The sequence below is a fragment of the Siphateles boraxobius genome, unplaced genomic scaffold (genome assembly GCF_051911475.1).
Source record: "Siphateles boraxobius isolate OS27281-9 unplaced genomic scaffold, OSU_SipBor_1 19, whole genome shotgun sequence".
Classification (NCBI taxonomy): domain Eukaryota; kingdom Metazoa; phylum Chordata; class Actinopteri; order Cypriniformes; family Leuciscidae; genus Siphateles; species Siphateles boraxobius.
Genome location: NW_027508799.1, coordinates 27,166,290 through 27,192,082, shown reverse-complemented (window position 1 = coordinate 27,192,082; position 25,793 = coordinate 27,166,290). Strand labels below are relative to the sequence as shown.

The window sequence follows — 25,793 nt, the reverse complement described above, 5'->3', positions numbered from 1 at the left end:
GTTAATTTGACTCCAAATCTTAAAGGTTAACAATTTGTGACAATTAGCCCCAGTTTTCCTTTTCTATAGAAAAAAAATCTTAATATTAATAAAAAAAGTTTATGGACATGTAATCTTTCAACCACTCAAGTAAAAATATTTAGAAATAACAGGTCTGTGTGTAACATGCTTCATGTAATGTAAAGTGTTACCAAGTCTTGTTACTACAGTTGCTCTCCACCAAATCAGTTCGCTAATTAGGCTCGACTTGAGAACAAAATAAACAGTATAATTATGAGAAGATGTGTTAATTCTAAGGCGCATTGTCCCTTTAATTCATTTTTTTTTCATACGGCGACGTCTTATGATCACCTGTGAGGGGCGGGACATGCGCGTTGGATGGATGGAGGAGGGAGGCGCACAACTCTAGACCTACACCCGCACGGAGAGGCTCTGCTCTCGGGATGTGTGTTAACGCCACAGAGACCCTCGAATAAAATGGAGAAATAAAACGCCATGTATCCAAAACAACCGTGGATACCGACGCTGCCGCCTTATTCCGTACATTAAGATCCGTATCGCCGCGTAATTAGCTGTAGGGAGTGGGATTAAAAGGAAAAGGGGTCGACCATGGGGAACGAAGCGAGCCTGGAAGGCGGTGAAGGGGCGCTCACTGGATTACCAGCGGGACTCGCACCTGACGGAAAGGGTGGCTTCATCCAGATGCCCGCAGGGGTGGAGGCAGACCTCAGCAATCTGTCTGAGGAGGAAAGAAAACAGCTTGTGGCCGCTATGGCCAAAGCGCAGTCCAGGCAAGTTGAAGTGTCTATAAATGTATGCCCGTAATGATGATGATGTCCATCCCTCCATTGACCGAGCGCTTGTGTTGATGGGTATGATGGACTTGTGTTTTGATCAGGGCACTGCAGGTTGGCACATCACGACAGCATCACTGATGCAACATATGATCACACCCATTCACGCTCTTGCTTCATGTTACGGACATTACGGTCGTTTTATAGCGAGATATTTATTCCAGCCCAATTTTTCAGACGTGTATGTGATTGATTCAATACCTACTTGGTGCACTTCTGTTTTACAGCTATACGTATATAGAGAAAATTACCTCCGCTTTGCAGAAAACGTTGTTTTTATTCATAATTGGTATCATCGTCGTTAATATGGTCGTTATGGTCGATAATAATATCGTCGTTAATTTATAACACTATGTGTGTGTGCACAGTGGATGTGCATAGTGTTTTAATGAATGTAGTTTTCATTAAACCGTTTTATTCAGTCCATGAGATATACCAGGGTAACTAGTACACTTCTTTTTATTTTTTATTAAAATTCCTTGAAAAATATGAATGATCCTCTCTAATAAATATCCGTCCTCTGTGTATCCAGATCGACGTTGCGTTCTCCATGCTCCATGCTCCATCTTCTTCCTATGGGCTGTGTAGGTGATGTCATGAGCTGGTTTGGAAAACACTGCCTGAGAATAACACAAGTCCATGAAAATTCGATCACTTGAAAGCACGCGATCGACATCCTCTTTGACATGATCTCATTCGTAAACTGATTGAATTGTATCTTTAAAGTTGCTTAGGCTTAAATGTGTTATTTTTACCCAAGCGCAAATGGGGGGGAGGGGGCATAAATATTAATATGACTAAATATAGCACCGCAAGCATAAATGCTATTATGCTCATTGATCGCCTTGCTTATTTTGGGGAGAGTGCGGGTAGTATTACACCTGAGATTCAAGGACCGCGTTACAGTTTAAGCATTATTATATTTGGTTCGCTGTCCATGGTGCTGAAACGCGCACAGCAAATAGCGCCACTCGATCAAAAACAAAACGCATCTTGGACATGGCGTGATGATCTTCTTTGTGTTAATGAATGACAGAACACCCAAATATATGTAAAAGAACGCCCACGAAAACAACCAGCAGTTCAGGGTGCTGTGCTGAACAGCCACTGTGTTAATAGTGGAGATGCACTGAAATGAAATGATTGTGACAATGTGCCAAAACCGAAAAATTAAGTCTTTTAAATTAGTTTTTGTTTGTAATAAATAGTTTAATATTAATATTATCATATTTTTCTTAAACGATTAAACTTAGCATATAGGCTAGAGCAATTTGTATAATATTTTAAAAAATTTGAGAGGAAAACGTCTTGCACCATTAAAGATGTAAAGGTAATTGTGGGAAAATTCTGATAAATAATGCACTGGGAAACTTTGGGAATATTTAGTTTTTTTATACCTTTTTGTATTTTTATTCCACAATATAATTTGGGTTTTTGGCGGCTTCTTTTTTCTTTTCTTTTTTTTCTTTTTTGTGGCCTGAAAGTCTGATGCATCCTTAGTTAGCAGTTTAAATTCTCTTCTTTCACATTAAAAATTTTAGCAAAACAATTACTATTTTTTACTAGTTTTGTGTAGTTTGTTGCTGCAGTTTTCTGATTAGAAGGAATAATTTATATTATTTACTGACATCAATAATAAAATATGTTATCAGCAGTGTCATTCTTTTTCATGGAACAACAGTTTAGTGTGAACCGTGGTGCCCTTATATGTACATTTTTCTGCTGTATAAATTTTGCTTTTATTGATTGATTGTCTGAATAATTTGCAATGCCATCTTAAAATGTTGTTTTGAAATTTATCCAGAATAACTATAAAGTATATAAAGCACCTATCTGGTTTTTTTTTTAAACACAGATTTTGAAAAATATATGTTTACTTGAGAGTAATGAATGAGAAGTTGACCTTATGTATGTTCACTCCACAGGCCACCAGAGACTCAAGCTGGTGGCACCAGAGTTCCAGCTGGTCTCAGTAAGAGTCGGACTGTAGATGCATTTGGAGAGGGGCCACCTCCTAAGCCAAAGCCTGGACGGAGTCCCTCTTCCCTCAGCCTCCTTGAGTCACGTTTCCGGCAGGAGCCGAAAGACCCAGAACAACCACGAACCGGCATGTTCTCGTCTGGCTTCCTTAGTGGGGCCAACCCCCTGAGTGCAGTCTCTTCTGCTGTCTCCTCTGCCAGCATCCCAAAGTTTAGTTTGTTTGGTGATGATGAGGAGGAGCAGCCTGCAAAGCAGGGAGGAAAGCCTCCTGGACCACAGAGTGGAGCGGGGAAGGGTCCTCCGCAGCAAGGGGGTAAGCCACCTCAGCAAGGTCCCCCTAAAGGACAGGGACCTTCTCAGCAAAGACAGGGGCCTGAAAGCAAGCCTGGAGGTCCTGGTCCCCAACCACAAGGACCCCAACAGGGACCCAGGCCTGGGGGAACAGGACCTCAACAGCAAGGGCCTAAACCTGGAGGAGCTGGACCTCAACAGCAAGGGCCTAAACCTGGAGGAGCTGGACCTCAACAGCAAGGGCCTAAACCTGGAGGACCTGGACCTCAACAGCAAGGACCCAAACATGGAGGACCAGGACCTCAGCAGCAAGGGCCTAAACCAGGTGGACAAGGACCTCAACAGCAAGGACCCAAACCTGGAGGACCAGGAGCCCAACAGCAGGGACCTAAACCTGGTGGACCAGGACCTCCACAGCAAGGGCCTAAACCTGGAGTACCGGGACCTCAACAGCAAGGACCCAAACCTGGAGGACCAGGCCCGCAGCAACAAGAGCCTGTGAAAGCCGGCTCAGGAGTTGCAGGAAAACCCAGTGGACCTCAACAGCAGGGCAAACCTGGTCCGGGAGCTCAATCAGAAGGGCCTGTTAAAACTGGGCCTGCTCAGGGGAAAGCAATGTGTCCTCTTTGTAAGTCTACAGAGCTGAATGTGAAGGCCAAAGACCAGCCACCCAACTACAACACCTGCACTCAGTGCAAACAGCAGGTGTGCAGCCTGTGCGGCTTCAGTCCACCAGATTCAGCGGTAAGAGACAAATATGCTCCCCTCGGTACATCAGTGACATAGATTTTACACTGGTCTAAATCATTATCCAGATATAGATAAGAGGAATGTCAAGTGATGAGACATTTTTTTTATACAGAAGATACAAGGCTTTGTTTTTTTCAGTTTTTTTTTTTTTTGAAGACTTAATTCATTTCATACCTGGTATTTAAAGCTGTGCAGGATTTGTTTTAATAACTCTTATTTGGTTCTGCTTGAGAGTCACCCTGCACTAATTCCTCTCATCCTGAGTTTAGGAGAAAAGTATTTGCACAGTAGGTGGAAGATTATCAAGGTTACTTGCGTCACCCAGACAGGAAGTGGAGGAAGTTGTTTTTCTCTGTGTTTAGAAACTAAATTCATGAGTTATAAGGGCAGTGATTAAACATTCATTTGGCAAGAGGGAATAACACTATTAGTCACACAATGTTAAGTGTACAGTGTACAGTTTTTCTTGTTTTTAATTTTATTTTGTTTTGTATGAAGGATTTTAAAATGTGCATTACAATAAATGACTCAACCAAACTAACAATAAAAGTAAATGAAATCAAATTAGTGTAATTAAATCATAAGTGGCTTTCAAGGCTTACTAATAAATCCAATAAGTATGAAGAGATTTTAATAACAGCAAGTTTGCTGCAAATGAAGATGTTGTATACTGGGTGTGTCTGTTCAGTGGCTGGCTATATAAATGAAAATATTTTTAGGTATATTTTTATGTACAATGAGCTTGAGGAAAACAATTGCAAATCAAGATTCTAACAGAAATAATATTGTGCTCATGTGCCTTGAATTTCTCTGCTTGTTTCCACAGGGCAAGGAATGGCTGTGTCTGAACTGTCAGATGCAACGGGCGGTGGGGGGAATGGAGCCTCCTGGACCTCCAATGATGAAACAGCCACCCAAGCAGGGCTCAGCAACTCCTTCCCCACAAAGGATAGAGCCACCTTCTGGGTCTCCCTCAAAGGATGAGCCAGGGAAGAAGCCCCCAATGTTGACTAAACAACAGAGTATTGCTGATACAGGGAAAGGAAGTACACCTCCAGCAACACCAAAACCAGGACCACATCAGGGACCTCACCCTGATCAACTAGGGGCCAAGCGTGGGCAGCCTCCTCCTCTTCAAAAACCTTCACAGAGCCCAAAGGGTAGTCCCCAGCCTTCTCCAGCAAAAACTACCCCGAAACAGGATGGAGGGGGCTTTTTTGGGGGATTTGGTCTTGGAGGTTTGACAGAGGTGACAAAACCTTCTGCAGGTCCCCAGGCAACAGAGTCAGTCACAGGGAAACTCTTTAGTGGTTTTGGTGGGTCGTCCAAACCTCAGACTGGCTCCGCAGCTCAGGCTAATGAGTCGGTCGCCGGAAAACTTTTTAGCGGGTTCAGTGGGTTCACGGACTCAGCAAAGCCTCCGGCAGCAACTCCTCAGGCTGCCGAGAGTGTTTCTGGAAAGATGTTTGGTTTTGGTTCATCCATCCTAAGCTCTGCAACCAATCTCATCTCTGGGGAGGAATCAAAGTCTCCCCCCGAATCTCCTCTGGGATCGCCCCCTGATTCCCCCATTGGGTCCGACATAGACTCCCCTCCTGGATCCCTCCCCGACTCAGGCTCAGATTCACCTCCCGATACGCCACCTGCTTATTCCAAAGACCCAGTATCTCCAAAACCAACTGCTGAAGGAAAAGCATCAGTGGACACATCACCTCCAAAATCTAAAGAAGTAGAGGAGTCTCCAATTCAAGATTCAGGCTCTGAGACCCAGTCCTGCTGTCCACTTTGCAAAGTGAAGCTGAATGTAGGATCAGGAGAATCGCCCAACTACAGCTTTTGTACAGAGTGCCAGAAGACTGTGTGCAACCTGTGTGGATTTAACCCTACTCCACATCTCTCAGAGGTAAGAGTTCTGCTGCAACTCCTTGTTAAAGTGTTTGAGTTAAAGTTATTTCCTATTGAAACAGGAAGTTGGGGCGGAACACCTCAAATGGGAGTGTTTTGTTTTTAGCTGGCAGGAGCTTTTAGTTTTTCGTCCGAAAGAGTACTTTTGCTACATTATTTTGCTTGAGGTGGGCAGGTGGTATTTATAATTTAGGAGGAAGGGACATTCTGATTCTAGAGGGCATTTTATTGGACAAGAATTTGCCGTATGTGCCTTAGAACAAGATGGGTCATCAGTTTTTTGGTCATTTTTCAAGGAAGAGAAAATCTGAGAGAGAAAGTGTTTAAATGTACTAAAGTTGGATTTTTGTCAACTTCTTGAAGTAAAATGGCATGTAGACAGCATCAAAGCTAACAGCTAACTCATTTTTAGATCACCTCTGGTAATCAGATGTGTGCTTTATAATGGGTTTGGGTGAGCTACAGTTCATGTATTTTTCTGGAGAATGGCCATTTGCGCTCGCTATTTGAACATTGATTGTTCTGCATTATACACAAAGTCTCATCATTCTTGTCCGGGTTTATTTAAAAAGCTTGACTGTGTAATCAAATGCTTTCTGAGCCTCTTTGAGTGAATTTTTTTAGGAATGTGAGTGCACTAAGGACAGGGAGAGTCATATTCTGATCCCAACTCAGATGACTCACCAACTGCTTCCTGTTTGGAAATTAGCCTTTGCTTTTTAATGAACATAGTTGGGAGATACAAATCTGCAACTTATTTGTGAATTACTTTCTGTATTTTTACTACACTGGATTTTTTTTTTTAAATGAGCAAGGGGATATATTTAGAGGGATAGTTCACCACTTTATGTTCCATCATGTTAACATCAGTTGCCTAGATGAAGGATCTAGACCTCTTGGACTTTTGTTGATTAATGGTGCTACTATATATTCTAAAATTAACTACTGAATTATGTTATACAGTAGCTAATTACAGTAGCTAATTATAGGGTTCCCATGTTCATTGAATGCCTGGAAATATATGAGAGTTTTGAAGAAAAAAATCCCAGACCTGGTAAAGTAAAAAACAATGCTTAGTCTCTTTGTGATTTGATTGTGTAGAATAACACTTGCACACAACTCAGTGTGTCAATATCAGTCTGTCCGTTGAGGGTAACTGCTTGTGTGACTCGGAGCTAATAATTGTCTCCTAAGGGACACAAAGTTGTCTTCCTCAAGCTGCATACATGTATCAAATCTCACAATGTTTTTTTTTTTTTTTTGTCTTATTGGAGGCATTTCTACACTTAAATTATTTCTTTAAATGAACACAAACTATCTGACATACCAACTTTTCCAAATGGAAAGAAGCCACTAAATTGATAACCAAAAAATCAATTATTGCATAATAAGGCTTATCAGGTATATTCTGGTACATTTTGTTGTTGTTATTCTATTCATTATTCATTTTATTATACTCAGTGCATGGTTTCTCTTGTGCGAAATAAAATTTGCTCCATACTGTGGTAAATAATTAGCTACTAAATATTACTAAAATAAAACGCCTATAATTGGTATTCCAAGTGAGAGGGCATATTTTAACAAATCATAGCATTCCTCCAAGGAAATTCACGTTTTCCTCTGTCCGTATGAACAGGTTATGCTAAACTGACATGCTCTGACCTGTGCACCACGGCATTTGATGCCTCTCACGTGTAGACCACCCTGTGTGTTTGATCGTGGATCTGCACACCAGGTTGCTCAAGCTCTCTGTAATCCCGTGAGACTATTTCAGGTTTTCCAAACAGATTAGCCAGAGCATGTGCGTCCGGTTCCACCTCACATGGTACAGCTAATGACTTCACTCATCATAATTCCATCAAGAGTACCCTACCAAGATGGCTGACAACACTGATCCCAGTTTAGCTGAGACAAGAACTAAAAAGCAAAGACAGTCCTGTCATTTTTATCTGTAAACTGGCCTTATTATTGTAGACATTAATGCGTGTAACTACATGCCTGTGCTGTGTGTTGTTTATTCACCAGATTGTCCTGATCAAAACGGCTCAAGGCTGTAGAAAATTGCTTTATCAGGATCAGTGCTGAAGTGCTTCCATTTGAGTAACATCCTCGCTTGAGATTAGATTTAGTCTCTCTCTTCCTGCGAGGTTTCAACACTACTTTTGCTACTGTGACAACGTTGTTCGTTTGCATATGAGAGATATATGTGTGCATGTGTGTGTAGTAATCTGTTTTTGCTAACAGGATTTAAAGGGCAACAGTTGAGTTTTTTCTGAAGGCCACTTAAGGGCCATATTTTAAAAACCTCTCAATATGTACAAGATTTTAAAATGACAGACTTTGGCCTTCAAAGATTATCTCTGTTTTTGTTCATTATTTCTCTTGCTTCTGTCTCTCCAATGGCAACACACCTTCTCCATCGGGCTTTTCACTTATTCATGTGACTGGAATTCCTTGTGGTGCTGCTCCTCTGTCTCATTCCACCCTCATCTATAGATTTATATGACTTGCATTAGAATCTCCCATAACTCCCATTTCATCTCTCTTCTTTCTTCATTCTCATTCTTGCCATTTATTGCTGATTGTTTTGAAGAAGGTTGGAAATGTTTCCTTGGCACCACAATCTATGTATAATATAAAACACAAAAAGCATTTAAGAATCTACTCAGAATCTAACATGCTTTATTTAACTAAACTAACATTTTGCTCATGTCTTGCAGTAATATTACAGGTTCAATGTAAGTTGAAATCCACTGATAACACTTGTGGCATAATGTTGATTACCTATGAAGTAATGTTTGATTTGTCTGTCCTTTTCTTTAAAAAAAAGTGAATATCTGGGTCATAGTGAGGCACAGTGGAAGTAAATGTGGTCAATCCATTGACATTAAAATGCTAACTGTTGCAATACCATAACCAATGGAAACAATATGCATCTTAACATAAGATGTAAAAAAAGTGAAAAAAAAGCTTTTCTGTGTCCAGTTTTACAAAAAGAAGAAACACCTTAAACCATAAAACAGTGATAAAATGATAAGAACAATTTGTAAATTAAATAATACAGAATAATTCATGTAAGTGCTTTGATCCCCCCCCCCCCTTTTAAAAAAACAAACAAAAGAAAATGAGGGACATCTCAATTCATTTTTGTGGAAACCAACATTATACTATAAATGCTTTCAATTTAGCTCAACTTGTTTTGAATCTGAAATACTAATGGTAACTTAATGGTATGTAACCTGGGTGTAACCACTTACTGTAAATAGATTATGTTGTCTGGAGTCTAGACTAAATATTAGGCTATATTTCAATGTGTTTAGTCACCCAAAATCGTAAGATCTGTACTTGGTTGCACATGTCCTGTTAGCTAATGAGCTATATAAAATTGTCCGTTTATGGCTAATGACGCTAGGTAGTATTGGACAAATCGGGTGTTATGCTTTTTCCATGTGCCACAGTGTTGACAGTTTTACAACGGTCCAACAGTGAACTGGACCAGGGATTAGATTTCACACTCTTGGGTGTTTTTTTTTTGGTTGGCCATCTGTCTTAGGCTTTGAGTCCGTTGCCAGCCACCTGATGTATCGTCCCTTCTCACAGTGCGCCCCCGCCTCAAAGATAACCCATTCATTCCATGGATACAGTCACAAACAGCCCTGTGTAACATTAAAATCAAGTGCATGTGGTTTGTCTGAGATCGTGTAAGATATTGTCTCTGGTTTTGCCATGCCTCATATCCTCCAGGGCTCCCACGTGCTCACGGTTACTGTGACCCATCCACCTCCCACTCCACCAGCCTTAAAGATTTAGCTGACTCCCCTTCCTCGGTATTTCCACCCTGGGGTCAGATACAGCACTGCCTGGCCTACCTCAGAGCAGAACTCCAGTTTTACATAATCCACCACCTCCCTGAATCTGAGCATCCAACAGCCAGAACTGCTTCATGCTATTGTGCTGTCTCTCTATAGCTGTAGAGCAGGCATGATCGCATTCTGCATTTGAACTGATTTGAATCAGGCTTGATAAAAAGGATGCATTTAAGTTTCAGCAGAGAATAATATTGCCACTACACATCTTAAAATATAATTTTTTTTAGTTCACATTTGACCGGATTGCTTTCATAGTGTAAACGCTCACCTACTCTCCGCCTGCTGAACTAATGTGCAAACATTATGGGAAGCGCGCTAGACAGATGGAATTTTAACTTTGTTGGCTGAAAACGAAAATTTGGGTTGAAGACGAAAAACATACCAAGCAGCACAATGTTCTGTCACCATACCTGACTTCTAACACACACTCACAGTGTTCGGTGTGGTCTTGCGTCCATCAGAGCAGAAACGAAAGCTGATGCTCTCCGTGTGTTTTTCTGTTTTCTGGCGCCTTCATAAGTAAATTGCACAACCTTATTTTGTCCATTAGATCAAAAGATCTAAAAATAAAACATACATTTACCCACCCATAGACCCTACCCTTGAAGAAATCAGGACAGAAGTGATTGAAAGTGGACAAAATAGATGGATTAAAACACCAGGTGTAAACAGGTATGCGCCTGCCTCGTTTACTTGTGATCCGATAGACCAAAATGCATCTTAAAGGGTTAGTTCACCCAAACATTCGGACATCCAGGAATTGCACACTTTAGAACCATTTTAAACACTACACGAGACCCATCTGCGTCATCTTCTCTTTCATCGTGGCGCTCTCGTGAACTCACGTCAGAGGCCCACACAGAAGAAAATGAATAGTTGAATATGAAAGTCATTATGTTTGTTTGTTTTTGCGCACAAAACGTATTCTCTGGGCCATTTGTAAACGGGGCCATTGAGAGGATCAGATGGATGAACAACCTCCTCCCAAACTTTAATTTAGAATGTCATCTTGAAGACATACAGTACAATTTTCTGTTTACATTTACATAAATGTTTACATTATATTTTTGTCTAGAAATGAGAAGTTAAACATCTTGCCTTGAAAGACTTGATATCCAGCCTTCCTGTCTGCTTGTTCTGTTCCCATAGCTACAGCGCCTTCTCCCTATCTGTCTATTTGATCACTTTATATAATGTGTACAGACGTGTGTGTCTGTGTGCCTTCCATTACCATGGAGATCTGTCCGCTTGTCTGTTTGATTATGATGTTTGCTTTGTTTATCTTTAGCCATCTTCTGATTTCTAGCATGCATTTCTAGCAGAACTCTGGGTCTTTTAATCTACAGGATGATTTGTCCACATGAATGTCCGAGTAATGGCCTGTCACTGAGGGACCAAATATTTGTTATCTTCATTTTTATCTGAAGTTTCAGATATTAATTATTTATTCTGTGCGACTTAAATTGCATGTTTTCTCAGTCCTATCTATCTGTCCGTTATTCCACTTGTCTGTCTGTCTCACAGACAAAGCTGTGCCTCTCAATACGTTAAAATAGCCAGAGTGGTAGAGGCAGAACCAAGAATGACTGCAGAGCATTATGGGAGATGGTCCTCTTTGTGGCAGCAAGTTTTTATTGCCGTGTATGTGACTGTGTTTTCCTTTGAGCTTGAAAGGCTCTTTTTAGGCCAGATGCATTCCTGCAGTGTCCACCACGTGCCATCCTCTCCCTGATGATTTGAAAGCAGTCGTATTTTTAGATGTAAAGGTGTTTTGTGTGTTCTTGCATGGCGGAGAGACAGCCAGTAGGCACTCTGTCCATTAAACCAAGCTCTTGGTGTACAAAGACAGCAATCTCGCCATTGAGAAATACATTTGTTTCATCGGTCATGCTGGCCCTTTTTAACAGGTTTGTGCATAGCAGTGACTGTGTGCATTTTATTTTATTCTATCCAGAAAGAGAGGCACAAATTTGAATGTGTGTATCTCCTTAAACATAATGTTATTTTATTTCTTTATTTTACTTTTTTAGGACTACATTAGCATTAAAGGACAATTCTGGCCAAAAATGAACCATGGGGTAAATAACACATGGGTACTGAGTCGACCGTTCTCTGGGATGCGTTTTTATGATAATCAAATGTACTCAGTTTTATCGTTGGTTTTAGTTTTACCACAGATTAACTTATAACGCTAGTATATAGGGCATAGAATAAGTAAAAATAAAAATCTAGGGTCTCTACCTGCAAACCGAAGCATTGAAACTTTGTAAGTGTACAGACAGTTTATTAAGAAGATACTTTATAAAGACAGTACACTTCGCGTATGTAGGCAGGAGCCATCTTTGGAAAACACTCTCGACCAGTCGAACCACAAACGCCGTACTACGTGAGCTGAACTGTGACTATCGACCTGCACGTAGCACGGCGTTCGTGGTTCGACTTAGAAGACGGGACCACTATCGTCAAATACGATTGACAATTAGCGTACAGTTTGGATTTGCGGTCTGGTTCTGTTCTGGGCGAGAACTCCCTGCGCATCCATGCAGCCTAGCATGGATAAGAGCAGAGCAGCAATAACCCTAAACAGAACAGAACCAACATGAATGTATGCAGATATCCTTAATTCAAAATTTTAAAGTACAACCTTATTCGAGAAATTATTCTGATTCAGGGGAAATCATAATGCCATACTGACTGACAAAAGGAGGAGCTGGACGGAGGAGGGTAATTCGCTCCTGAGAAACGCGATAGCTGCTGATAATACTGAAGGAGCTTATATATGTTTACAGTGATAGGCGTCGTGTTCCTATAGGTAGACGTGGATCAGCTGAGAGTCAGCTGATGTGAGCTTGACTAACGTGAGCTTTAGCGTAAATTCTGCCAGGAAAACTCAATCGTTACGTCACTCATTACCTTCACATCTAACCAATCATGTTATAATACTTGCAGTATAAAAGGTCGGTACTTGCACGTCTTAGTTCGCAGATGCTGACGTAAACAATTACCTCCATCCTTCCCACCAGCACCAGGATGGTCCCTTCCCCTCCATCCTCCCCACCACCACCAGAATGGTCCCTTCCCCTCCATCCTCCCCACCAGCACCAGGATGGTCCCTTCCCCTCCATCCTCCCCACCAGCACCAGGATGGTCCCTTCCCCTCCATCCTCCCCACCACCACCAGAATGGTCCCTTCCCCTCCATCCTCCCCACCACCACCAGAATGGTCCCTTCCCCTCCATCCTCCCCACCAGCACCAGGATGGTCCCTTCCCCTCCATCCTCCCCACCAGCACCAGGATGGTCCCTTCCCCTCCATCCTCCCCACCACCACCAGAATGGTCCCTTCCCCTCCATCCTCCCCACCAGCACCAGGATGGTCCCTTCCCCTCCATCCTCCCCACCAGCACCAGGATGGTCCCTTCCCCTCCATCCTCCCCACCACCACCAGAATGGTCCCTTCCCCTCCATACTCCCCACCAGCACCAGAATGGTCCCTTCCCCTCCATCCTCCCCACCAGCACCAGGATGGTCCCTTCCCCTCCATCCTCTCCACCAGCACCAGGATGGTCCCTTCCCCTCCATCCTCCCCACCACCACCAGAATGGTCCCTTCCCCTCCATCCTCCCCACCAGCACCAGGATGGTCCCTTCCCCTCCATCCTCCCCACCAGCACCAGGATGGTCCCTTCCCCTCCATCCTCCCCACCAGCACCAGGATGGTCCCTTCCCATACCTCCCGGGGGATTGGCTGCGCTCCTTCCTTCGTCTTCAGGCAGGAAATGCAGATTCTGCTACCCTCGGATTGCGCGCTACGCCAAAGAACTTTATAAATATTTGCTTGCTGGGCTGTTAATACATATATGCTTTTGTTACATAATTTTATCTCCCGAGTCTTTTTGGTAGAACTGACGCTACGCTTGATAACTGGCACATTTTACCCATGCAGACAGCACCAAGAAATCGGTATGATGCCAACACAGAGTCTAACAAGAAGTATGAACCTCACACACAGACCTACTGTAGCTAATACGGAGAGGAAGAGGGGTAGCGGATGTGAGAGGAGGAGAGAAAGAAAGAGAGTTGAGAGTGAGAGAGGAGGCGGCGAATGATATTAGACTTTCGAGGAGGAAGTGTGTGGAAAGGTTATTGAGAAAATATGACTTCATATCTGTTTGATTTTTCTGTGTACAACAGAAGTTCAAACAAATTGACTTGAATACTTAATTTGGTCACAAAAATACATAAATTAAGAAAGGATAATTCCATTTATCCAAGTCTAGATATATTTACAGTACAACTGGAGTATCTATGTTTTGTTACTGTGTACTGATAATTGATCATTTAGATAATTATACGTGGTAACCACCGATTCCCCCAAAACGCTATTATTGTTACGGCAATAAAACTGTGGTAAATTTGTATGGGCGACTGGCATCCAAATTTTTTTAAATTGACAAAGATTTGGAAAGCATTTTTTTACTGATTATACTGTATGCTTATACTGAGGGTATTACTTTAATATTCTTTTACAGTTGTAAAAAATAACTGTAAAAATATTTTTGACAGAAACTATAATTGACATGCTACATTTTGTAAGGGAGTGTATTACATTAGCAAAATAAGCTTGTCGTACTCTTTGGGCTTTTAGTAAATTTAGCTCTGTTTCACACCTTTATTGACGGATCTCACACAAACACAAATTCTGGCTTTGAGAGTGAGCACACCCACCTCTCCTGTGCTCATTGGATAAGGATTTTCAAGCACAGTTTTCTTGAATTAGTCAGGTTTCTTGTGACATAGAAGGAATAGCCATTTTATGTGGGGAAACCTTTTTTGCAGCTTTTGTAATTAAGCAGTTTAAATCCCTCTTGAAGTGGCATCACATTACAAAAGAGAGATGGATTTCTTCGAAAGGATAGGATAGTTATTTTTTTCTTAGTGTAGTTTTTGAAATGTTCATGTATACTGCTCTGCTTAGTAGTTATTTTATCAAATTGGTCTGTGCTATGATTGCATTTTTTTTTCAAACTTCATGGGATATAATTGCACTTTTTAAAAAATTATAAAAATATGATGTGCCATTGCATTTAAATGCATTTTTCTTCCATACCCATTTTTCTTTGCTGTACATCCTATGTGGTAAATAGGCTATCCCTTCCAAATAATCTAATACATCTGAGACACAATCCCTTATCAGCAGCCTGAGGTGTTCTAAAGAAGTCTGAAATATATTATATAGATCTTCATAAAAAATTAATTTAGTTGTGTCTGATATCCTTGTCTGCAAACTCAGCAAATATAAAAGGATGAGTGGTGAGGAGACAAGCAGTGTTTTCAGCCCAAACCACAAATCATGTGATTGCCTGAACTCTCATTATTTTGCATCAGTAACATTCTCTTCACCTCTAAGGCTGCTGGATTTAATGCCTCAGTTTGTGAGGCTAGTAAAACACATGATGAGTATGCTAGCCAGATCATGCAAGAAGAGGTGTTTAGTGGCCAGAGATTAAACAAAATGACTCAAAATTGATGTTTCATAATTAAAGTGTGACCTGCAAATCAAAAAGATGTGTTTCCGTTCAGTCTAGTACATTGCCTCCATTTGATCTGTAATTTGTAAATTATTTGGAACATGGGCAGATTGCTTTGTTGCTGATGAATTAAATGAAAATGAATTGAGTGCAACTTTTTTTTTATTTTCAAGTCAATTTTCAAGCTCCATTAGAAGCAAGAGCAGACATCTGTTTTTGCTCACAATTTTTATGACTAGCAATGATGTGATTCAGGGAATATTAATGCAGTGTTGACCTGACTGTTTGAAAAATTGTTTGCTTTATTCACCATTTTAAACCCTTCAACATCAGAAGTAAAATAAAATTGTAACTTAACATTTCATCTCCTTGCTCTTTGATTGTTGGACATGTTTCCTTAGATAGGATAAGAATAATAAGCCACATAATTCTGAAATACAAGTTACAATCACATCTATCTTTCATCTTACAGTATATGGTTTCATTAGGATTGTGTTTTGTCCTTGAACTGTCTATGTTCACAACATACAGTATTAAGCCTTGCCATACAACCCATTGTGGGTGGAATGATCCTTTGCTCAGTGTCTTTGCCCTTGCATGGCACAGGGATCCCAGACCTCCTCTAGAATTAGACTAAACCCTGCAGCTAAGACATTGAAGCACCACAACGTAGCTAAGCATGCCTCAGCACTGAAGCCTAACATAGATCGCTCTGGATTTACGTCAGCCAGTGGGGCATGATTCCTCATGAGAGGACTGCCTGCATGTGGCATCTACATCCCCCACGAACATGTAATATTCATCTCTGACGTTACCATTTGTGGTGCATCTAGTGTAAAGGAGTGCTCTTCTTGACGTCACAAGGTCCAGTGTTTTTCTTTAGAAAATATATCTTTGAAATCGTTCTAAATAAATTCCTGTGGGCTGCAATAATCTTGGAGAAACAGTCATTATAAACAGTTGTTTAGTTTTAATTGAGCTGTGTTCAAATCACAGTCATGGCTTAAGTGAGGGATGGAATTTTTCCCCATGTGGTCTCTCAAAGTAAATTAAGCTGAAAGGATGCTAGTTTCCACACACAACTACAGACCACATTTCCTTTATTGCATTTTCAAATGTGTTTTCTAGAAGATTTAATTAGCTCGAAATAGACACATTTACTGTAAATCTTTTCCATCAGAAACATTAACTTTGTCAATCCTAAATTGGAGAATTACCATATATCCCCACAGCACTAAACCTGCTTAATCTTTTAGCTTGTTTTACTCCACAATATCAATGGGCGTTTGCCTAAACAGAAAGACAAATACACCCACCTCCACACATACAAATGTATATGTGTTCACCCCACGCATATATTGGCATCTTTAAACTGTATTTGAGGTGCAGTTTTTTGCTGAACAAGTTTTTTCTGACATTGAGCTGATAAAGCTTCATCCCATTAATATTAATAATAAATGAACAATCTCTTAAGTTACATAAATTTAAAAAGCACTCCAGAAATAGAATGAGTTATCCTTTTGCTGTAGCATTAGAGGTTTATTAGTTAACTGTGTTGTTCAACATGGAAAAATCAATGAATCAGAGAATAGAAATAGCAGTTCATCTTCAATACTTCATCTCAAATATGCTATTATTCCTTCTTTTTTTACAGAAAGAATGGCTCTGCCTAAACTGCCAGACACAAAGGGCTCTCTCTGGGCAACTTGGGGATATGCCACCTCCACCTTCTCCATCCAAGCTACCAGCCAAACATGAACCCACCCCTCCCTCCTCCCCAGCCCGTGCCGTATCCTCCTTGCCTTCCTCTCCTGCACCCACTGCCACCCCTGCCAAAGGGCTAACAAAGATGCCCAGCATTACTCAGGCCCTAGATGACAAGTCTGAGCCAGTCTCAGCCAAAGTTGATGCTAAAGATGTCAAAAATACAGATACAGAGCAACGGGTTACAGCAGAGCCAATACTGAAGAGGACACAGGTAGTACCAGAAGAGAGCAAAAAACAAGCACCTGGCACCCTGACTGAAAATGCAGAGGGTATAACGACTCCACCTGAGCAAATAGTTAGGGAAGATGCCCCTCCCTTACATTATGTTTCAGAAGAGACAGCAGATGTTAAAGGGGCAAATGTAGAACAGGCTGAAACTGTAAAACAAATTGAGGCCCCTGCAGAGGTACAGAAAGCAGAGAAAAGTGAGCCACAACAGTGCCAGGTCCATGAGCCAGAATACGCTAACAGAGTTGAAACGGAGACTGAAAACAGTCATGAAGTCCCTGTATTTAATAATGTTACTCAGACCATTCTGGTTAGTGACATGGAAGCTATTCCAGAGAAAGACATAGAGACACAATCCACTGAGACATCAGAGACAGCCCAGCAGATTGAAATGACAGAGCCCAATGCATGCTCTCTTATAAGCAAGGAACCACACAGTCAGACTCGAGAGAAACAATCTGAAGAGCTCACACTACCCACAAATGTAGATGCAGTAGATAACATGTCTGCAAAGGAAAGCTCTATCGAAACAGTAACTACTGATCCTGATCAGAGTAGTAAAGGGAATCTGCCAGAGAGGAAACCTGAGGTCTCTGTACAAATTGAGGCACCAAGGATTGAGTGCAGTGATGATCACCTATCCCATCATTTTACCAATCAAGAAGAATCTGCAGAGCCGAAAAATAAAGCAGATCAACTTAAAAATATGGAAAATGTGGTCATTGAGGAGGCCAATTTAGAAAACAAATTAACAGCAGAGCAGTTTAAAGACCATACAGAGTTAACCCCCCAAAACAATTTAAATGCATGTGACACAGAAGAGCTTATTGTACAAATGCAAGAGACGAAAGACCCATTCAAGAATTCAGAAGTCACTAACAAGGATTCAAGTCTTATGGAAAATTATATTTCTGTAGAAACAAATGATATCTCTGAAAAAAGTTTAATAGAAGATAAGATAGAGGTAGAGGACACATCACAGATACAGTTAGATATGCCCTCATCGTCTCCAGTTACTGAGCTCAACTTCACAGAAAAAATATTGGCAAATGGATTTGTAAATGTTAGAAAATGTAATCCAAAGGAGCAGTGCACTAAAGAGCTATTTGCAGAAAAAGAGGATAAACCACGGGAAAAGGAACAGATGAGCACAGATAAAACAAAGCTGGAAAAACTTATGCCAGATCAAGCAGGTGGAGATTTAGAGATGCCCGAGAAAGCAGAACAGAAAGTCACTATCAAGACTGTTTCTGACAACAACATTTTTGAATTTGGTCCTGAAAGCACTTCCTCTCAACAAGGTATTAGTCCAGATACAAACAGAGACGAGAAAAAGATGGGGGATATATTCTCTCCAGCCTTTCAAGAGGCTGATCCCAAACCAGACAAAAAAACATCAGAAAGAGATAAAGTCTATGATGAAAAAGAGTCAGAGTCCGATGCTATTACAGAGAATAAGAAAGAATGTATAGTCATTAGAGATGAACTGTCCTCTGTTAATAATAAAAATGTTTCAGAGATAGTAGAACAATTATTTCCAGAAGAGAAGGAAATTCAGCAGATTCCATACACTGTGATAAAAAAGGCTCTAGAACAGTCTTCCAAATCAAGTGGTCTTACTGACCTAAAAAAAGAAGTCCCCTCATCCCCTGTGGTTAGTAAGAGTGAAGATGCACAAGCAGTAATAGAGATTAAGCCTGAAGAGTTGCAGTCTACACAACAAACCCAAACTCCTTCTGTAACTGAGGTGGTAGATAGAGTATTGCCAGAACAGAAGGATATTGGGCAAATTCTAGACTCTATGACTGAAAAGGCTCTAGAACAGTCTGTCATACCAAAGGGTCTCACTGACCAGAAAATAGTCTCATCCCCTGTGCTTAGTATGAAGGAAGGCATTAAATCAGTAATTGAAATTAAGTCTGAAGAGATGCAGTCTACACAACAAGCCCAAACCCCTGCTGTAACATTTACCATATCTAGAGAGAAAGATAAATTACCCAGTGAGGAGCTGATGGAAGAAGCACTGGTTGTAACTGACCAGGATATTACCCAAAAAAACAAACTTGAATTTACAGCTGAATGTGTGCCCCATAGTCTAGACCATGATGTAGAACTAGCCTCCCCATCCTCTACATTTAGCCAACAGGAAATAAACAAATCAGAGGAGGGGAAGTTGACTTCTGAAGCACAAGAGAAACCGGATAATGTGCTACAGCCATTGATAAAGCCTATTAAAATTTATGAATCTGGAGAGGTAACTGCACATGTAGCTGTAGAGGTATATTAGTGTCTAGGTAGTATCCCAAAGTCTATTTTAATGTAGTTATTTTTCATTCCTCCTTTTTAATAAAATGTATGTTTTTATTATGCCTTGAAAACTCCTCAAATTCTAATTAATGTTCTGTTTTTTTAGAAAAAAGAGGAGGCTGCTGTCTCAATAAAAGACAATGAGCTATTGAAGGAGCCTAGCGAGAAAGATAGAGAAAGCAGCCCCACGAGTCCTTCAGACCTGGCCAAGTTGGAAAGCACCGTCCTTCCAATCCTAGAGGCTCAGACATCATCTAAAGAGGAATCACAGACTGAAACTCCAAAGGTCAAGCGTCGACTGGAGGTGTTGCCAATGTCTCCAGTGTCACCTAGCTCGGAGGATGACCAACATGAAGAAACTAAAGAGCAAAGGAACGATGCTACAAAAAAAGAGCGGAAAAAGCTTCTGGTTCCAACTGAATTTCAAGGTGATTCTTTTGAGGAAAGTAGTGAGGGAGAACCTTCACCTAAACTACAAAGCAAAAATACTTTTGGAGATAAGGAAGTAGAAATGGAGAGTCCAATGGATGAAGAGGATTTAATCAGGAAGCAGATCATAGAGATGAGCGCAGATGAAGATGCATCACCGTCTGATGAAGAAAACCTTGCCAGACGTAAAATCAAAGATCAAGAGAGGAAGCAAATGGAACCGAATACACAAAAAGATGTAAAGAACAAAAGTGAATCAGGCAAGGCCAGACGTCTTCTCAAAAAGAGCAGTATCAGTCCAGAAGATGAGCCTGAACAAAAGAGTATTATCTCTGTAACTAAAATTGAGGAACTAGCTAAAGGAGAACAACCTTCAGTAGACAGTGGAGCTGGCATACGGCATTTCAAAACAATTGAGCTTAACAGTACAGCAACTGTACGTCAGACATCAGATGACGGAGAGCTAGAGAGCCTAACGGACTCTCCTGATGACAGGTCAAGAGGTGAAGGCTCTTCCAGTTTACATGCATCCAGTTTTACCCCAGGAACATCTCCGACATCTTTGTCTTCTCTTGATGAAGACAGTGACAGCAGCAGCCCAAGTCATGTTCGGTCTAGTGGTGAGGGCAAACAGCAGAGAAAAGCAAAGCACCGGCAGCCAGGTCAGACGCTTCCTACCATTGAGGATTCATCTGAGGAAGAGGAGCTGCGAGAAGAGGAGGAGCTTCTTAGAGAACAGGAGAAGCAAAAGTGCACAGGAAAAAAGTCAAAGAAAGACAAAGAAGAGATTCGGGCACAGAGAAGAAGAGAAAGGCCCAAAACTCCACCAAGCAACCTCTCCCCTATTGAGGATGCTTCTCCCACAGAAGAGCTACGACAGGAAGCAGAGATGGAGGAAATCCGCAGGTCTTCCTGCTCAGACTTCTCCCCAAGCATGGAGTCAGAACCAGAGAGCTTTGAGATACTCCCAGAGAAGATTGTTGCTGTCCAAAAAGTGTATCGGTTACCAACTTCAGTTTCGCTGTATTCTCCAACAGATGAGCAACATGTTGATAATCAGTTCAAAGAAAGGGGAAAGCATTCATTAAAAAGTGCAGATGAGGTATATGAAGAGATAATCCTCAAAACTAAATCTCCAACTAACGAGGGAAACAAACCCCCACCTGGTAAAGAATCTCTTTATGGAGGCATGCTGATAGAAGATTATGCGTATGAGTCTCTTGTTGATGATGCGTCCTGTGAGCAAGAACCAGACAAGCTTTTTGTGTCAGAGAAACCCAAAAAAACTCTGAGATCACCTGATGAGATTTATGAGGACATGATGCAAAGAAAGAAAGAGATAATGCTTAAAGAACAGGAGCAAACACACAATAAGCCAGAATATGATGTTTCTAAACCAGAAATTGTGTTACCCGATACTGACTCAAGAAAAGACACTATGTCATCAAGCAACACAGGCCAGTCTAGGAAGGATGGAAGACCATTATTAGATGCAGAGGAAGCCTATGAAGAACTTCTGAAGAAGCAAAGAGCAGTGCTAACTCCAGGAACCAGTCCAACTCAAGCAGGTCCTGATCTGACTGGCATGGCACAAGGCCCAACAGTAGCCCAAGTTGAGAAAACTGAGACAGCACCCCTACGAAGAATACTGCCTATACCTGATCTGAGAGTGACACAGTGTTCATCAGGTGAAGAGGAATCTGGCGAAGAGAGCATTTCTGATCAAACACAGGACTCTGACAAAGTTACAGTTTCAGCTACAAAGACTGAACCAGAACCACTTGTGGATGAGGCTTTCCAGAAAACATCAGTCTCAGAGACAGTTGTAGATGATTTGTCACTACAAAGAGAAGTAGCATTACCTGCAATATCAAGTGACTCACAGGGTGCCACAGAGAAAGATGTAGAAATTGAGCAAACAGCTGTTGACTTGTCCAAGTCATCAGTCCCTACTCAAATTGACTCTGTTACAGCACCAGTTCCTAGTGTAATTTCAAGACAGTCAGCCCCAGTAGCTGTAAGTGTATCACCCTTGTCCACTGTCCCGCAATATATAGAATCTACTTTACCTGGTGTCGTATCAACTGCTCCACCAGTTCCTCCCAAACCCATAATACTGCGCAGGGCTGCGTCTCTGGAAAAAGCAGACATCCCAGTTCCTCCACCCCTCCCTCCTCCAACACTGCCCAAACCCTCTGTGTATCCCAAAAAGACTCCACCTCAGGTCCCCCCAAGAACTACTCCAGTTGGCATGCCAAGCACAGGGGACAGTGTACCAGTTAGACAGCCGCTTGCTCCAGCCTACAAGCCCCATGTTCCTCCTCCTGTACCACCTAAGCCATCCTCCATCCCTGCAGGCCTAACTTTTAGTCACAAACCAGGAGAGACTATTAAACCTCCCATAGCTCCTAAACCCATATCTGGTGTTCAGCCACCCTTTACAGTCCACACCCCTTCAAGACCTACCATACTGAGTACAAGCAATGCAGACAGTGTCCTTAATCTGAGTCCTTCTGCAGAGAGTAGGATGGGAACCACATCTCCCCTCAAGTCCCCTACATCACCCAGGTTTGGAAAGGTTTTACGTGACACTTATGTTGTTATTACTTTGCCATCTCAGCCCAGTTCACCTACAGAAAGTATCACAACTCAAGCCTTAATAAGTCCTAGCCAAGAATCCTCTCAGAAACTGCCTCCTACACCACCTCAACCATATCCACAGTCACAAACAACAAGAGTACCTTTGGCATTCACACGAATTACTGAATCTATTGAAAGTCAAGAAATATGTGGTCCAGAGAAGGTAGTTTCTAGCATGAGTCACATATACGAGGCTATTTCAGCCTCAACGCAGCCTCAATCAATTACTCCAAATTCAGGTGTTCAGGTAGTTACCACTGAAGTCCAAAGAACCACAGTGTCTGTTGTGCATGAAAGAACACCCTCTCCACATCCCATTCCAAGAGCCACTGGCATCTCTCTTGTTCAAGAAAACACAAAACACAAACCAGTTCAAGTGCAGAATGGCAATGCCTCCCATCCTGGTGAGGTTGTGGATCTCCGAACCCCAAAGATAGAGATAGAGACATCCATGAAAGGTGTGGATTTGTCTTCCTCTGAGTCAAGACAACAGTCTCTTGTTATTGATGGTGGTGGACGTCAGCAAAGTGCTGTGCAATCATCTGTAGTAAACCTAAGCACTGATGCTTCCTCAGTCTCAGTGGTTACTGACAACATCACCATCCTCACATGTACAGCCACTGTAGCTTATGGTAGTGATGCATCTCTGTCTACATCAATGCCTCTCCAACTTACAACAGCTAAATCCTTTGAGCCTGTGACTCAAATTATTTACAGGCCTGTGGATTCTCAACCAGAAAAACCCATAAATCTCTCTACAACAATGGGTAAAACTCACTCTGTTCCTGTAACGATAGCTCCTACGATTGCAAATAATAGCATTGGTGCGACTTTACCTCCTCGTCTAGAAGCAGGCTTATCAGGTGCAGTTGATCTCACCACAGTAAAACCTGCACAGACCATGGTTGCAATGAATGGATCCACTGCAGAGGTGGTCACTGCTGTAATTACAGAGGAAGATGGAAAACCAGTTGATCTTACTGCTGGAAGAAGAGCAGTCTGCTGTGATGTAGTCTATAAGCTTCCTTTTGCAAGTAGCTGTACAACTCAGCAGCCTTCAGCTCCTTTACCAGAGGATCGTTTTGGCTACAGAGATGACCATTATCAATATGATCGTACTCCTTATGGTATGAGAGGTCTTGGTGGCATTAAACCCTCTATGTCTGACACAAACTTGGCAGAGGCTGGTCTCTTCCTATATAAAAGTAAGCATAGCTTTGATTACAAGGAGGCCATTGAAGGTGCCGTAGACCTGACATCTGGAAAAATGTTAGTGACAGGTCAGTACGAGATTGAAGACCTTTCTTCTCAATTTCATTTTGAGTTACCTCTACTTATTCCCAGCTGATGTATTTGTATGACTGTTTTTTTTCTCTCTCTCTTGTTTTGGGAAGAAATTTTGCATGCTCTCTCTTTTTTTGGGGTGTGTGTCTGCATGTTGCTGCATGCTTTTCAATATACATTTTGCTGTTTTAATTTTTCATCCCTTGGATGGTGCATGGATGCCTTGATGCTGTTACCATTGCACTATTTTAATGTGCTGAGCTTTAATCTAACAAAATGAACTTTTAACAGGTGAAGCTGTGGACTATTCAAACAAATCTACAGGAGTGTGCACTGGAATGACAGTTCCACAGTACACACAAGCCAGGATTACTTCAGCAGTTGGAACCCACTATGGGATTTCTAGTGTCCTAAGATCTTCTAATGGCATTGTTTATTCTTCTGTAGCAGCACCAGTTCCTTCTACATATGCCATAACCACCCAGCCTGGTTCTATCTTCAGCACATCCTACAATTCTCTATCAGGCATGCACACAAGTGATACTATGCCATCATTGTCAACTCTACAGAATCAACCTCTTACTAGATCACACAGCTTTCTTTCAACCATTGCTGTAACCACAGCAGAAGAACAAAGCAACTTACCCTTAAATCTGGAGACTGGTGTTTCAAAGGCTGGCCTTCACACAACTCTCTCAGATGTAGTTTCTACAGTCACCACTGTGGCAGCACTGGACACCTACACAAATGCTTCACTTGAGGCAATTGCGGCCTCTTTAGAAGCTCTGTCTTCACCTGTTGTTCCAGGAGATGGACAGTACCAGATGGAACGTGAGCTTCTTGAGTTAGAAAAAATGAAGCAGCAGCGCTTGGCTGAAGAACTTGAGTGGGAGAGGAATGAGATTCAGCGGTTCCGTGAGCAGGAACAGCTTCTTGTGCAGAAGGAGCTGGAAGAACTCCAGGCCATGAAACAGCAAATACTATGTCAGCAAGAAGAGGAGAGACAGGCCCACCTGATGATGCAAAAGGAGACTTATGCTCAGCAACAGGAGCAGTTAGAGCAGATCCAAAGACTCCAAGAACAGCTCAGACAGCAGTTGGAGGAACAGAAGTTCAGGCAAATGTATCCAAGTGAAGTCCTGCCAGAGGCTCTTGTTGTGGTGGGAGAAAGAAAGATGGATAGTGGCTGTCAGACTGATGAAGAGGATAACGCTGAAAAGGCCTACACTGCAGGAAGGAAGAAGAAAAGTACAAAGAAAAGTGTTGACAGCTGTGTACAGACAGATGATGAAGACCAGGATGATTGGGAAGTTCCTACTCGAGGCAGGCGCAGTAGACCACGTGGTGGTAAAAATGGCATAGGTGAAAGAGGAGCCGTTTCAGTTCAGGCCCTTACTGAAATCTCTGTGCAAACAGAATCCTCTGGAACACTAAGGGGACATTCTGTGCAGGTAGATGCTAGAGTAGATTATCCTGACTCTGATAGAACTTCCTCTCCAAAGAGACGCCCCACTCCACTTGATATAAGCCAGTCCCCTCACCTCAAAGCAGATGCCTCCACTCTCCAGGTTGTGCCAGGTCCTCCAAAATCCCCAAAAGTTCTGTACTCTCCGATTTCCCCTTGTGTATCCCCTAGTAAATCCCTTGAGTATTTGTCCTATGAGAAATCCCTTGGAGACACAAGCCCACAGAGAATACACTCTGCCACAGATCTATCCAAAGGTCCACCAACAAGTCCTAGGGCACCCAAGGCCATACAAAGGTCAATGTCTGACCCCAAACCCTTGAGCCCAACTGCAGAAGAGAGGGCAGCAGCAAATTTCCAGTTTTCTGAGGGTTATTCTGTGAGTATACATGATTTTTTCTTATTCATCTCTGCTTCATCTCAACTCAATTCAATTTCATTGAATATTTGCTTGCTTTTTTAAGTAATTCTTTCTCAATGTATGGTTTCAAATGT

General features: G+C 41.8%; 1 protein-coding gene across 2 annotated transcripts in view; it reads left to right on the top strand.

Annotated features, from left to right (window-relative positions):
- The first annotated feature begins 390 nt into the window (after window positions 1-390).
- pcloa (piccolo presynaptic cytomatrix protein a) overlaps window positions 391-25,793 on the top strand; it is a 48,660-nt gene continuing 23,257 nt past the window's right edge. For both annotated transcript variants that reach the window (XR_013205324.1, XM_077234654.1), the window contains exons 1-6: window positions 391-791; window positions 2,780-3,869; window positions 4,702-5,778; window positions 16,833-19,427; window positions 19,587-23,829; window positions 24,125-25,677. Coding sequence is in view for 1 of the 2 variants with exons in the window: in XM_077234654.1 (XP_077090769.1) it covers window positions 610-791; window positions 2,780-3,869; window positions 4,702-5,778; window positions 16,833-19,427; window positions 19,587-23,829; window positions 24,125-25,677 (10,740 nt within the window). In the remaining variant the exon portion in view is untranslated. The remainder of the gene's footprint in view (window positions 792-2,779; window positions 3,870-4,701; window positions 5,779-16,832; window positions 19,428-19,586; window positions 23,830-24,124; window positions 25,678-25,793) is intronic.